This window comes from Lepidochelys olivacea (genome assembly GCF_965140295.1).
Source record: "Lepidochelys olivacea isolate rLepOli2 genome assembly, chromosome: 4".
Taxonomy (NCBI): Eukaryota; Metazoa; Chordata; order Testudines; family Cheloniidae; genus Lepidochelys; species Lepidochelys olivacea.
Window position 1 is genome coordinate 86,402,270 of NC_140414.1, and position 16,280 is coordinate 86,418,549.

The 16,280-nt window shown below is 45.0% G+C and overlaps 1 protein-coding gene across 5 annotated transcripts in view; it reads left to right on the top strand.

The window, feature by feature from the left end:
* Positions 1 to 16,280, top strand: part of STOX2 (storkhead box 2) — a 119,601-nt gene that overhangs the window by 86,518 nt on the left and 16,803 nt on the right. For all 5 annotated transcript variants that reach the window (XM_084625825.1, XM_084625828.1, XM_084625829.1 and 2 more), the window contains one exon: positions 13,771 to 16,036. In XM_084625825.1, coding sequence (XP_084481951.1) covers positions 13,771 to 16,036 — 2,266 coding nt within the window. The remainder of the gene's footprint in view (positions 1 to 13,770; positions 16,037 to 16,280) is intronic.

Below are 16,280 nucleotides of genomic sequence, written 5' to 3' on the forward strand. Positions count from 1 at the left end.
AATAAATTTTAGTCTCTAAGGTGCCACAAGTCCTCCTTTTCTTTTTGCGGCTACAGACTAACACGGCTGCTACTCTGAAACATAATTCCTGTACCTTCATTTTTACGTTGAATGCCCACTATATATGCAGCAGTGAAAAGATGTATTTTACATTAACCGAGTTCACCTTAGGTCACTGTTCTTTGTGAGCAACAAACAAGACATAATCTTCTGTCTGGAAACTCTGTGGAAGGCACAGTAGACTCTCTTGAGATGCAGCAAATGTACATGTCTGATGATTCAATGTCCAGACAGATTCTGCTTTTGAATTATTAAAGCACTACATAATCTTAAATAACACCGCTGCTGTCATGCAGTATTTTAAATGCCAGATTCTCTTATATATTTTTAATGGTGCTTCTATTTAGTGGGGGAGTGGAACAAGAAAGAAATATGACCAGCCTCTGGAGATGGTGGGGGAGTTTACATATAAACAGGACATTGTCAGGGTGTCACTGGGCAGCCCCAACAGGAGCACCCTTCTGTGGCAGGCCACGTCATGACAGGCACACCTGCCCCAGTTTCTCTCCTTCAGAATCCCCAGAATTAGTCTCCAGAGTCTTCTCAAGTATAAATATAGCCCTGGTGGGGTTCAGTTATTGCAAATGTTCTGTATACATTTATCATAATAAAAGTCCCATAATCATAGTCCATATTTTCCCCATTATAGTCCAAAGAGTATATACAACATAGCCCTGGCATCCCTCACCATGCCCCCGCTCAGCACAGCCTTCTCCTATCCATGTACCAGGACAGCGATGCCAGCCCCCCGAGCTGGAGTGTAACCCTGTTCTTCCCAGCAGGACCCCCCACACACCCACCATCTCTCTGCTGGGAGCATCCGTCACTCCCCCAGCCCTCTCATGGTTCTTCTGGGTCCAGCTCTGCAGCCTTGGAGAGTCCAGCCTCTGCAGGTCAGTTCCTCTGCTGCTCTCCTGTCTTCAGCCCTCTTTGGACCTTAGCTTGGTTTCTTTGGCCTAGATCCAGCAGGAAATCCCTCTGCCGTTCCTCCGTCCTTGAGCCCTCTGGCTCTAGCTCTCTGAGTGGGGGGGACACTAGCCAGCAAACACCTCTTGCTGTTCTCTGGCCTTCACGCTTCTTCCAGGTCCCAAACATACAAGGTATGGCTAACACTGCAATAAAAGATCCGCGGTGTAGCTGTGGTTGGCCTGGGTGTGCTAACTCGGGCTTGTGGGTCTCAGGCTGCAGGGCTATAAAATTGCAGTGTAGATGTTCAGGCCCGAGCTTTGAGGTCCAGGGTATGTCTACACTACAAAATTAGGTTGAATTTATAGAAGTCAATTTTTTAGAAAGCGATTTTATACAGTCAATTGTGTGTGTCCCCATTTAGAACCATTAAGACCATTAAGTCGGAGGAGTGTGTCCACAGTACCGAAGCTAGCATCGACTTCCAGAGCATTGCACTGTGGGTAGCTATCCCACAGTTCCCGCAGTCTCCACCGCCAATTGGAATTATGGGTTGAGATCCAAATGCCTGATGGTGCAAAATACATTTTCGCGGGTGGTTCTGGGTACATGTCATCAGCCCCCCCCCCTCAACCCCCCTTCCATGAAAGCAATGGCAGAAAATCGTTTCGCTCCTTTTTTCCTGCGTTACCCGTACAGATGCCATACCACGGCAAGCATGGGGCCCGCTCAGCTCACCGTCACTGTACGTCTCCTGGGTGCTGGCAGACGTGGGACTGTATTGCTACACAGCAGCAGCTCATTGCTTGGTGGCAGCAGATAGTGCAGTATGACTAGTAGCCGTCCTCATAGTCTCCTGGGTGCTCTTGGCCGGCCTCGGTGAGGTCGGTTGGGGCACCTGGGTAGACATGGGTGCTCCTAGCAGACCTTGGTGAGGTCTGACAGGGGTGCTCCTAGCAGACCTTGGTGAGGTCTGACAGGGGTGCCTGGACATAAATGGGAGTGACTTAAGTCATTCTCTTCTTTAAGTTTTGTCTAAGGAGATTCAGTCCTTCCTGGAATATTGGTAGAGGGATAACTCAGTGGTTTGAGCATTGGCCTGCTAAACCCAGGGTTGTGAGTTCAATCCTTGAGGGGGCCATTCTGCCCCAGGCTGCTCTCCCAGCCAGCAGCACTGTCTGCTGCCAGCCTACCCCTTACTTTTCCCTCCCTCCGTGAAAGCAACAGCCGACAATCATTTCACACCTTTTTCTGTGTGGGCGCCATGTTGCTGTCAGCATTGTCATCCACCCGCCGCTTCCACTGTCACTCTGCTCTCCTGCTCACACCATACCATGGCAAGCATGGAGCCCGCTCAGATCACCGTGGCAGTTGTGACCGCTCTAAACACCACGCACATTATCCAGCAGTATATGCAGAACCAGAACCTGCAAAAGCAGACGAGTAGGCGACAGGAGCGCGGTGAGGAGAGTGATGAGGACATGGACACAGACTTCTCTCAAAGTACGGGCCCTGGCAGTTAGGCCATCCTGGTGGCAATGGGGCAGGCTCATGCCAAGGAATGCCGATTCTGGGGCCGGGAAACAAGCACGGACTGGTGGGACCGCATAGTGTTGTGGGTCTGGGAAGATTCCCAATGGCTGCAAAACTTTTGTATGGCTAGGGCCACTTTCTTGGAATATTGTGACTTGCTTTCCCCTGCCCTGAAGTGCTAGAATACCAAGATGAGAGCAGCCCTCACAGTTCACAAGTGAGTGGTGATAGTCCTGTGGAAGCTTGCAACGCCAGGCAGCTACCAGTCAGTCGGGAATCAATTTGGAGTGGGCAAATCTACTGTGGGGGCTGCTGTGATGCAAGTAGCCAACGCGATCACTGAGCTGCTGCTATCAAGGGTAGTCACTCTGGGAAATGTGCAGGTCATAGTGGATGGCTTTGCTGCAATGGGATTCCCTAACTGTGGTGGGGCGATAGACGGAATGCATATCCCTATCTTGGGACCAGACCACCAAGGCAGTGAGTACATAAACTGAAAGGGGTACTTTTCAATGGTGGTGCAAGCACTGGTGGATCACAAGGGACATTTCACCAACATCAAGGTGGGATGGCTAGGAAAGGTACATGACGCTCGCATCTTTAGGAACTGTGGTCTGTGGGAACAGCTGCAGCAAGAGACTTACTTTCCAGACCGGAAAATAACTGTTGGGATGTTGAAATGCCTATAGTTATCCTTGGGGATCCAGCCTACCCCTTAATGCCATGGCTCATGAAGCCATACACAGGCACCCTGGACAGTAGTAAGGAGTTGTTCAACTATAGGCTGAGCAAGTGCAGAATGGTAGTAGAATGTGTGTTTGGATGTTTAAAAGCGCGCTGGTGCAGTTTACAGACTCGGTTAGACCTCAGCGAAACCAATATTCCCATCGTTATTACTGCTTGCTGTGTGCCCCACAATATCTGTGAGAGTAAGGGGGAGACGTTTATGATGGGGTGGGAGGTTGAGGCAAATCGCCTGGCCGCTGATTACGCATGGCCAGACACCAGGGCGGTTAGAAGAGCACAGCAGGGCGCGCTGTGCATCAGAGAAGCTTTGAAAACCAGTTTCATGACTGGCCAGGCTACAGTGTGAAAGTTCTGTTTGTTTCTTGATGACAACCTGCCCCCTTGGTTCACTCTACTTCCCTGTAAGCCAACCGCTCTCCCCTCCCCCCTTTGATCACCACTTGCAGAGGCAATAAAGTCATTGTTGTTTCAAATTCATGCATTCTTTATTAATTCATCACACAAATGCAGGGAGAACTGCCAAGGTAGCCAGTGAGGGGTGGGGCAGGAAGGAAACACCGGGTGGAGTGAGGGAGGGGGGAAGAAGGGAAGGGCAAGGCCAAACTGCACTCTAAAACTTATTGAATGCCAGCTTTCTGTTGACTGGACAGTCCTCTGGGGTGGAGTGGTTGGGTGCCCGGAGGCTCCCCCACCGCATTCTTGGGTGTCTGGGTGAGGAGGCTATAGAACTTGGGGAGGAGGACTGTTGGTTACACAGGGTCTGCAGCGGTGGTCTGTGCTCCTACTGCCTTTCCTGCAGCTCCACCATACGCCAGAACATATCACTTTGATCCTCCAGTAGCCTCAGCATTGTGTTGTGCCTCCTCTCATCATGCTGATGCCACCTCTCCTCTCACTCGTCCCTCCTCTCCTCACATTCATTTTGTTCTTTTCTGGACTCTGACATTGTCTCCCTTGACGCATTGTGCTGGGCTCTTTCAGTGTGGGCGGACTGCATGAGTTCAGAGAACATTTAATCACAAGTGCTTTTTTTCTGCTTCTAATCTTTGATAGCCTCTGGGACGGAGATGGTACGTGGAGCGATGAAATGTTTGCAGCTGCGGGAGGGGAAAAGGGGAGATTAGTCTTTAAAAAGAGACATTTTAGAGAACAATGGGTAGACTCTTTCACGGTAAACCAAGCTGTTAACATTACATAGCACGTGTGCTTTCTTTACAAGGTCGCATTTTGCCTCTTATATCGAGGGCCTGCCAGTATGGTGTGAGAGATCACACACGCAGGGCCAGCGGGCAACAGAATTTGGCTTGCAGGCAGACATGGTAAGCCACAGTCTTTTGGCTTCTTTAACCTTCCTAACATGTGGGAATGATTTCAAACAGCAGCGCCCTCATTTCACATACCAAGCACCCATTGGGTTGGCCCTTTAAAATGGGTTGGCCATTTAAAAGGAGGGACTGCGGTTTTCAGGTTAACGTGCAGCACAAACCCAACTAACCACCTCCCTCACACACAGACACATAGCCAATTCTCTGGGATGATTGCTTCACCCCTCCACCCACTGCGTGGCTAACAGTGGGGATGATTTCTGTTCAGCCACGGGCAAACAGCCCAGCAGGAACGGCCACCTCTGAATGTCCCCTTAATAAAATTCCCCTATTTCAATCAGGTGACCATGAATGATATCACTCTCCTGAGGATAACACAGAGAGATAAAGAACGGATGTTGCTTGAATGCCAGCAAACACCGGGAACATCCGCTGCCATGCTTTGGGGAGGAGTACAGAAACCAGTTTTAAGAGCCCTTAAAGTCGGTTCGCTGCTCTAAGCCAATGGGAGCCGCTGGAAGCAGCACGGGCCAAGGGACGTATTGGCCTCCACTTCCAGCAGCTCCCATTGGCCTGGAGCAGTGAACTGCGGCCAGGGGGAGCCATGATTGACCGAACCTGCAGACGCGGCAGGTAAACAAACCGGCTGGCCCGCCAGGGGCTTTCCCTGCACAAGCGGCGGAACAAGTTTGGGAACCACTGATCTAGTCCGACCTCCTGTATAACAGGCCATAGAACTTCCCCAAAATAATTCCATTTGAACAAGAGCAAATCTTTTTTAAAAAACACTACATCCAATCTTTATTTAGAAATTGTCAGTGTTGGCGAATCCACCATGACCCTTGGTAAATTCTTCCAATGGTTAGTACCATCACTGTTAAAAAAGATTACACCCAGTTCCAGGCTGAATTTGTCTCGCTTCAACTTCTAGATATTGGATTTTGTTCTATTTTTGTCTGCTAGACTGAAGAGCCTATTTTCATATACGTGTTCCCCATGTAGACTGTGATCAAGTCACCCCTTAACCTTCTCTTTGCTAAGATAAGTAGATTGAACTCCTTGAATCTTTCACTGTAAAGGCATGTTTTCTACTCCTTTAACAATTCTCATGACTCTTCTCTGAACCCTTTCCAATTTATCAACATCCTTCTCAAAACAGGACTGGGCACAGTATTTCAGCAGCGATCGCACCAGGGCACAGAGGTAAATTAACCTCTCTATTCCTACTTGAGATTCCCTTTTTTATACATCCAAGGATCACATTAGCCTGTTGGCCACAGCGTTGCCTGGGAGTTCATGTTCAGCTGATTATCCAACAAGACCCCCAAATCTTTTTCAGAGGCACTGCTTCCTAGGAAAGAGTCCCCTATTCTGTAAGTATAGCCTACTTTGTGTGTTCCTAGATTTTATAATCCTAGGGGAATTCTGTGTCACTGCGCATGTGCAGAATTCATGGCCCCCACAGATTTCTTTTCTTCCCTGCAGAAAAATGACTTCTGATGGGGAAGCAAAGGGAAGCTGCAAGAGCAGTCATGCACTCCTCCCTGGCAGTGCAGGCAGGTCGGTGTGAGCACCCAGAGCTGCCGGTAGAGATGTAAATCACCATTAAGGGGTGAGGCTAGGCAGTTGTGTGAGTGAGAGAGAGAGACTGTCCCTCTCGCTCACTATTGCAGCCCACTTGGTATGGAGGAGTAGGGCTTTGGGGTGTTTCTGAGAAGGTAGGTGTGGGGAAGGCTCTGTCCCCTCAGGCAGAGCAGAAAGTAGCAGCCTGCCTGGTTAGTGAATTGTTCCCATTGTTCTTAGTGAATTCCCCCAGGAATATAAAAGAGTTGTAAAAATTTTAAGGCCCCTTTACATTGCCAGAATGGCTAACAGAGGCTTATTGTAAAAGACAGTGTGGCCATAAATGCTTATGGTGCTTTAGGGATTAGAACTGGTTTTAAATTTTTGGACTGAAAATTTTTTCCCATCAAAATGTGCTCCATGAACTGTTTGCTACTGACCTTTCTGGAGATGGTCAGCAGCCAATATAAATTGTGAGTTTGAGTCCCCAGCCTTCACTTGCTCTTCAGTTACCTATGATGTAACACTGAGCATATGGCTACATATATTTGTTGACTAATAACTAGAAGTAAAGGGTCAATACTAGCTCCATTAGTATTAGACAGAGTGGGTTTGGGGATTTCCTCCAGTGCTCCCCACTCCAATTCTCCATCCATTGTATTGTAGTTTAAATAAATTACCAAAATAATTGAAACCAGCATGATTATATTGCGTTATTTTGACAAATAAAATATGCAGAATTTTAAAATATTGTGTGCAGAATTCCCTCAGGAGTATAGAATCTACTAGATGTATGACTTAACAGTCAGCTGTGTTGAAACACATATACTGTTCGTTTGCGCCCAGCTTACCAAGCAGTCCTTATTGCTCTGTATCAGTAATTTTGTCCTCTTCATTATTTGAGTTATGAGGCTCAGTTCATTAATTTTTGTAAAGTGCTTTGGTGTCCCATCCATTCATACATGTAACTACCCAAAGAAACTGGGAATCCCATTACTGAAATGGCGTGAGGATATAGATCTAACTCAGAAAGGGGTTGACTTTAAAAAATGAATTTTGGCAATTGTTATATGTTTTACTGAAATGGAACTGTTTTCACCAGTCAGAATGCTGTACAGATATGAAAGCGTAACTTTTTCCAATACCAACAGCTCTGCACCTTGATTGGTTCTGGGTATCCGATTTGAATCATCAGTCTGTAGCTAATCTCAAACTAATGTGCAAATATCTGTACTCTGCTTGGTGGACAACTATTATTAGAATCAGAACAGAGATATTTGTATAATCACTGTACCATTATTTTTCAATCGTCATACAGTGAATATGCAAATCCATCTACTTGGACTTCTGCACTCAGAATAACCAAGCTGTTTGCAGCAGCAAAAAGACCAACTTGGCTTCTCATTCCCTTCAGCAGAAGCTTCAAAACTTACCAAAGGCAAAGTGAATAGCGCTATCAAATGGTTAATGGAGGGGAACGTGAAAAAATGAGGATTTTTAGAGCTTTGACTTATCTTCCTCCTTCAGGCCCTTTCTTGTTCCCATTAAAGTCAATGGAAGCTTTGCCAGTGATTCAGTGCGAGCAGGACTGAGCCCTTCTCATCCCCACTTTACAGGTTTTTATCACTTTATTTATCTTTTTAACTCTGGAAGGTACTTAAATACGACCGTGATGAGCACATTATGATAACCTAAATAGAAGGATCCTATTTCCACCTGATGGCCTTGTCTACCCCAGAGCTTCTTGCACTGTTTCTCTAGCCCTATTCAACTCCGTCACTGCTAGGAACTTTGGAAGTATTAGTGTAGACCAGAAACATTTTTTTATCTACTGTTGTCAAATATGTCCACCAGCACATCATCTGGTGCTAGCAGTAGGGCTAGACAGTATGAAAAGTCCAAGTGTACATGGAGGGCTCTCTTTAACCACTCAGTTAGGGTGAGATATTTTTGTTGATATTGTTTATAATACACTGGGAGAATCTCAGCCACTCTCCCCACTTCAGATGTGAAACCAAATGCTAACAGAAACATATTGCAACTGGTTTGGGGGAAAGAACATGGCTGACCTGGAGGGAAGTAAAGAGAGTGTGGAAAGGACATGGATAGGTAGGGAAAATGATGAGAAAGAAGGACCAGAAAAGTGTTAACTTAAAGGGAAAAAAATTACCTTTTGACAGCCAGTTTTGTTTGTTGCATTTTCTCCTTCTATCATTTACATTTGTATATTAAATTAAACAATACAGTAATAATGATGATCTCATGGCTGCTTCTTGTTAACTTGGTGTAAAGTGCTTCCTGGTGTAAATAAACCTACAATGAAAAGGGGAGCATGAAATGGGACTTCTGCACTGCTACCCTCTCACTTCAGCGGGAGTAACACTAAATCGTGCAGTGCATCTTGTACACAGACACAAAGAAAAGCTGAGAGAGTCTGGCTTTCTGGTTCACTGCCACCGGCAACAAAGCTAAGGGTAGAGGACGGAGGGACAGCATTAGCAAAGCAGGCACTTAAATAGTATGAACCAAACATAAACAGATAATACATATCTGCTCTGTGTGCACTGTATTCATTCTTGGCACTTCTGCTGTATGCTAAGAGCCTGCTTAAGCTGAGGGTATGGTTTTCAAGTTCTTTAATTGTAGATGCTTGAGGTCCAGAAAATGGGGGTTGCATATTATTATTTTGTGTTGGCCCAGGGAGATAACACAAGGCTCTGAGCTCTCAGTGTGTGTGCTAAGCTCTTGTTGTCCACCCGCCAGTACACAGTTGCTTATTTTTTTTTAGATGTTCCCATTTGTTGCTACTGCTGGTGTGCCCTGCCCATTCAGGGTTGTGTGTGTCTCTGCTACTACTTCCAGGATGATCTCCTGTAGCGAGGGTACTCCCACTGGAAAGGGAGAGAGGGAAATCTGAGTTCTCTTGCCTTACCTTGATGATTATTTCATGAAATGTATGTGACCCATAATTCAGGATGGGGGAAGGAAGATTGGAATCTTAAAGGCTTGTCTTCACAAGTGCTTCACAATGTGCTGTACGTCAGCGCAGATGCATCGATGCAGCTGTGCCAATGTAGCACCTCTGGTGAAGACGTGCTATGCCGACGAGAGAGCTCTCTCCTATCGGCATAAATACGCCACTGCAACAAGAAGCGGAAGCTGTGTCTGTAGAAGAGCATCTCCCCCTGACATAGAGTGATGTAGACACCGCTTTAAGTCAGTCTAACTTATATTAGTCAGGGGGGTGGTTTTTTCACAATCCTGAGTGTCTTAAGCAGTCGTGTAGACAAGCCCTGAGTACTCCTTTCCTCCCACTTCTTTTTTGCTGCTGCTCTCACTTTTGTGTCCATATTGTTCCTATTCAACTTCTTAACAGCTCCATTATAAACCTTTCCTGACAAATATTCCTGGTAATTGACCCAGTAAAAACACCTCTAAATACAAATATCATCCAAAGCCAGATAAGAGAGTAGTTACTATTGTGACAAAGCTCTCTCCTTGTCTCCATGGGTCCCGCATTTCCTGGCGGATTTCGCTAGCCTCAGAGGCTCACTGTGACCCTCCACGTAACCCTTCTCTCGCTAGAGACAAGGGTCACAGTCTACTGAGCCATTTTCATCATAAGCCAGCGAGGGAGGTGAGGAGAAGCTATCTTCCCTTGCACAATCTCTGTTGTCTCCCAGTCTCAGTGATTAATCGGGGGGGAAGGGAGAGAAGGGGGGAGCCCGGGCCCACCCTCTACTCCGAGCTCCAGCCCAGGGACCCTAATAGTATCAGCTATGGTAGCTGACCTTTTAGAAACATGACATGTACAATTCCCTGGGCTACTTCCCCCCAGCAGTCCCCACTTCCTCAAGCTCCACTTCACCCTTACCTCAGGGCCTCCTTCCTTGTGCCTGATATGGTATGTACTACTCAGTCTCTCCAACAGCGCAACTTCCTCCCACAGCTCCTGACATACACACCCACCTGACTAACTGGGAGGCTTTTAACTAGTTTCAGCCTGTCCCTGATTGGCTTCAGGTGTCCCAATCAACCTAGCATTCTCCCTGCCTTCTGGAAAGTTATTAATTGGCCCCAGGTGTCTTAATTGACCTGGAGCAGCTGCCATTTACCTTATCCTGGTACGAGGGATTTGTTTAGCCTGGAGCTAATTTATCTATTTCCCACTACTTTTTTATAGCCATCTGGCCTTGCCCCGTCACACTATACATACTGCAATACAGTGCCCGCTAATGGGGTGAGTTCGGGATAATGAGTTCTCTCTCGTTAGCATGAGTTCTCTCTATCTTGGCTATTGTTGGCTTATGTCAAAACTTCAGGAGGGCTTGAGGGCTGTGTGTGTGGAAACACATACAACTATACTTGCGAAAATAGTGAAACACGGGCATACATTAGAATCCACTCTAATAAAATTTGGACAGCAATAGCTTAGCTTTCTCGTTGAAATGTTCTTCACGTATGAAAGAGAGAAAAACACTTTAATTTCTACTCCTCTATTCTGTAAAATGCACTCTAGAAGCGCCTATTAAGAACATGTGTATTATGTAGGAGAGCTTTTGACTGTAAAGAAAGAAGGGGATAATGACTTACTTCACAAAGAAATTTTAAAATTGCCTTTTGCTAAAGTTGACTGAAAAGGCCACAAGAAAAATGTTTGTTATGGTGCAGGTGGAACTAGAGTTTTTTGTTGCTTTTTGTTTTTAAGCCGTCAAATCTTGAAAAAGAACCACTGCATCTCTTTCCATATTAATTTTTTTTTTAAATAACCTTGAGTAGTTGAATGCCAGAAGGTTCTGTTCTGCTCTGGACTCCCGATTCTGGAGTGGTGACTGCTCCACATGTCCTTTTAACACAGACAAAACTAATGAGGAATAAAGAAATGTTGGCACTTACTTCTTAGCATCCCTCCTCATTTTCCGCAGTCCAAGGTCTGTCTCCAGACAGACACCCACATCTTCGGTCAGCATGGTGGCTGCTGTCTGAGGAAGTAAAGGAGAGGGAGATACTGCCCAGACTGCAGCATAGTCATAAAGGTCTCCGCAGCAAGAGCTATCTGTGTCTCCGATGCATGAACCCTTCTCCCAGTTGAGAGAGCAGCATCTGGGTTCACCTTCCCAACATGGAGAGTGGGGGAGATTTTTGGCCTTTGGAAGGTTAAAGCCTACTACCAGCAATCAGTCACACATGTAATGAAGGCTTGGAACCTACTTGCATTAACACTTTCTTAGACAGCCTACTAAAAAGGCCTTTTAGAAGATGCCGGCAGAGGAAATAGAGAAGAATCCACCCCCACATGAGCCACAGCAAGGCAGATACAGGCAGATTTCCTCTAGAGTCATGCACAAGAGATCTCCCCAGTATGGCTCCAGCATTAAGCAGGTTGCTCTTCTGTGAGGTTATGGGCATATCAGGAGATGGGTGAAGGTCCCACTGAATTCATCAAAGAAGAAGGGGAATGGACTTCAACTGGGCCTTTTCCCTTCGCCCACCTCATATTTCCCAGATAAATTCTAGTTAGGAACTTAATCCAACTAGTCTTTTCTGCAGTGAATTAGCAGAAGCCAATGTTTCAACACCCTTTAAAAAAACAAAATAAAATAAAGATTTTCAAGGTTAGAGATGAGGAGGGTTCTGTTCTCCCCATGTATGAGACCAGGGATGAGATTATTTGGGGTCCTGGGAACAAATGGATGGAAAACCGTCCCCTCCCTAAGGTGTACATGCAACAAGAACTTCAGGACTGTCCTAAACCTTGGTGCTTGTTGTCCTGTAATCTGTTCAGCAGTGGAAAAAAAGACTCCCTTTTATAACTCTCCCTGAAGAGTAAGCTGGTGAAACCAGAACTTTTACTGCAGGATCTGGTCTCATCCTGTTAGCACTAAATGAGCTGATTAACTTGCACCAGTGAACTATTCTTGAGCAGTCTCCAATTCATTAAGCAAAAGCAGACTGATTCCCGCATCACACAGGTTTCCTTCAATATTGAGCATGAACATTTTTTCTCTTCTTCTTTGGTGGTTGTATAAACATCTGTTTCAACTATTGTATTTCATGTATGGGGTGTGTTTTAGAGTTTGCTGCATCCATTTTGTCTTGAAAGAAAGCAGTGGTGAATAATAGGGGCCGGTTCAATGCCATTTATTTCATTTACAGATGCTCCCTGATTTACGCAATTGTTCCGTTCCGGAAAGCCTCGCGTAACTTGAGTTTTGCATAAGTTGGAAACGTATAACCGAACGTTATGCAAAAAAAAAAAAAAAAGCCCAACTAAAAAATTCCTATTTCTAGCTTACGGAACTTTTTCCGTAAGTGCGAATTTGCATTAAGTCGGGTCTTGCATAACCTGGGGAGTGTCTGTATTTATTTTTGATCCTCCTCCTAAACTCTAGCCTTATAGATTAATTTGGTCATTTAGGAATCAGAAATACTTTTCTTCATTTTAGCACGTGAAGCTCCAAAATGTGGACATTTTTGTTATCCCTTCCCCTCACAGTTATGTGGTAACACCAAGAGCCAGTGTTTGAAGTCAGTTTGTAATTGCCACAGCAGCATGCTAGCTCTTGGACAGCATATTGTTCACTGTGCTGGTCCCATGTTGTCCTCCTGCTGTACTCAAACGCAAGTAGTAAAGTGTAACTGCAGACTCTGACCTCTGAAACGTGTATGTGTGGAGTTGGTAACATACAGTAGGAGACACAGAAGAGAGCAGCCGAGCCATTTGCTTATACCACACATCAGTCAGCACCTTATTTGGTGTAGTACTTTGAAGTATTAAGGACTTGATCCTGTACCACTGAAGTCAATGGAAATTTTTACGTTGACTTCAATAGGTACAGAATCAGGCCTGAAGGCCCAGTCCACAAAATGACCTATGTGGATTTTATGTAGTCAATAATAAGGTATCTGCCTGTATTTGATATCTGCACTCAAGCATGTGGTCCATCAGACCCCACTTAAAGGCCAAGCGACTCTTGTGGGGAAGTTTTTAGAAGACAAATATCATCCAGCATAGTCAACACATTTGTTTTGAGTAAAATAGATCTGTGTAATTCAAATAGTCTTTTTCTTGGAGAGGCTGAAGAGCTTAGAGCCTGATGGGGGCAGTTGTTTATGTGGGAATGGTTTGGTGGGAAAGTCCTGCCTGTTGAATTGTGTTGGAGGTATGGTTCTCCTGTGTGCTTTGTTTCTATTGCATTTTTATCTGGAAAAAAATGTTATGGGCACCTATTTATACATTGCTGTAAATCACAATTAATACATACATATTGATAAATTGGGATGTAAATATTTGACTAGAATAATAAAAATGAAATCTTTTCCCTTGATTCTCTTTTCTTTGTATTCTTTCCATTTTGTAGTTTACAGTCACCTACACAATGGAAGTAACTAAAGTGTTATTTTTTACACTCTATTAATGTCCTCTTTTTATTTAGTTAATAATTAATGTGACTGAAGTGTAGGAGATAAGTGGAAATACAGACTAGAGAATGCCTATCAATGTGCTCAGTTTGAATTGTTTGCTCAACATGCTATAACTTTTGAGTTGGCAAAACTCTGTATGGGATGGTGGGAGGGGAGCCGAAGAACTTTTCATGATTATACAGTAGCTCATATGTATTTACTGTTGTTTTAGGCGTTCCAACTCCCAGTCCTGAAATTCTTCGGCATACCTTGAACATGCTTGTACGAGAGAGGAAAATATATCCAACTCCAGATGGCTATTTCATCGTGACCCCACAGACTTATTTTATAACCCCATCCCTCATAAGAACTAACAGTAAATGGTACCATTTGGATGAGAGGATACCTGACAGGTCTCAGTGTACCTCTCCACAGCAAGGAACTATAACTCCCTCCACCTCAGGCTGCGTCAGGGACCGAACTTTACCCAAAAACCACTGCGACTCTTGCCATTGTTGCAGAGAAGACATGCACAGCATGCATGCGTCCACCCTACAGAGGAAATCCACAAAAGACTGTAAAGACTCATATTGCCCTCCTTCTCTGTGTCAGGTACCACCCAGTGAAAAAAGTAAAAGTACTGTAAATTTTTCTTATAAAGCAGAGACACTCTCAAAGCCTAAAGATGTAGAAAAGCAGTCTAAAAAGTTTGGACTAAAATTGTTTCGACTAAGCTTTAAAAAGGACAAGGCAAAACAGCTGGCCAATTTCTCTGCCCAGTTTCCTCCTGAGGAATGGCCCTTGAGGGATGAAGACACCCCTACTACTATACCCAGGGAGGTAGAAATGGAGATTATTAGGCGCATTAACCCAGACTTGACTGTGGAAAATGTAATGAGGCATACTGCACTAATGAAGAAACTTGAAGAAGAAAAAGCTCAAAGAAGCAAAGCTGGATCTTCAGCTCACCATAGTGGGCGAAGCAAAAAGAGCAGGAATCACAGAAAGCCTCATGGAAAATCTCGGTCACACAGCAAGACCCGGGTGTCCAAAGGAGACCCTTCAGATGGTTCCCATTTGGATATACCAGGTGAAAGAGAGTATGAGTTCTATGATCCCCTTACTAGGTCCCCACGGGAAGGCTGTTTCATAATAGAACACAAAGGAGATAATTTTATCATGCACAGCAATCCTAGCGTGATTGAGTCTCACTTTCCCATGACACCAGAATGGGATGTATCTGGTGAATTGGCCAAAAGAAGAACTGAGATGCCTTTTCCTGAACCTTCAAGGGGAAGCTCCCACTCCAAGGTCCATCGAAGCCACAGCCATACACAAGATAGAAGGTCAAGGAACGAGAGGTCTAACAAAGCCAAGGAAAGGTCTAGGTCGATGGACAACTCTAAAGGGCCTCTGGGTTCTGCTACTTTAGGTACACCTGAAGATGTAGCTGAAGGGTGTAGCCCCGATGACCCAACAACTAGCCAAGCATATACTGATGACAGTACCTTAAGGCCTTCACAGTCACTCAGTCATCAAAGGGCTCTGATTTCATCTGCAAACTATAAAGATGTGTGTGTACCCGAAATAGTTAGTGGCAATGTAGAAACCCCCAATTCCTGTGGCTTATTGGAACAAATCAAGCCTACAGAGAATTTACCATCTTATAGTGAGCTCAACTCCTGCACAACAAAATCAGCAATTGATGATTATTTTCAATGCAACACTTCGAGTGAGACTGTACTTACTGCTCCATCACCACTGGGGAAAAATAAAGAGGACCATGACACAGTGACTTTAACAGAAGGAATAAAAAAACTTTCTCCCTCAGAAAGACATTCCCAACACATAGCCAGAGAACCTGGGGTACACAAAGAGGAGTCCCCTAAAGGGCCAAGTAGTGGTCCAGTTGTTGCTGGCCAGACCTCTGAGGTGATCGCAAATGGGCGACTGGTTCAACACCATAACACTGAATCAAGCAGCCTGGACAAAAGGAAAGAAATATTTAGCAAAGATACACTTTTTAAACCTCTACACAATACACTGTCTGTGAATAATTATCACAAGTCCAGTACGCCCCTACTAAAACCCCATCAAAAGACACCCTCTGACACACTGCCAGGCAGATGTGAGAAACTTGAACAAGCTATAGTAACCTCAGTTACACAAGTTTTACCCGTTTCACAGAGACAGCAAGAGACAGCTGGGAACCAGGAAGCCACCTTTGATTATTACAATGTTTCTGATGATGATGACTCAGAGGAAGGAACAAATAAAAATGCTGAGGAAGAAAAAAACAGAGATGATGTGGGCACTATGCAGTGGTTGCTGGAGCGGGAAAAAGAAAGGGATCTGCAAAGAAAGTTTGAGAAGAATCTCACTCTTCTCACCCCCAAGGAAACTGAAAACAGCAGCAGCCAGAGAGCCACCCATTCAGCTCGACTGGACAGCATGGACAGCAGCAGCATTACTGTAGACAGCGGGTTCAATTCTCCACGGTAGGACTGTAAAATTAATTATAAAGACCACTCTAGAATGCTCTGTTTTCAGTTATTACTGTGTTTTGTATGGGTGAACAATTGTGGGACTGTGTTAAACTGTTTCAGACATTCTTTTAGACGATTTTTAGGCAGCCTCCAGAAAGCCTCTATCCAGACCGATGGCTTGGTTTCTTTCCCTCACATAGGCAGCAGCGACAAATCTTACCACTGCCTTTTTGCCAAAGGTTCATTGTCCCTCCAC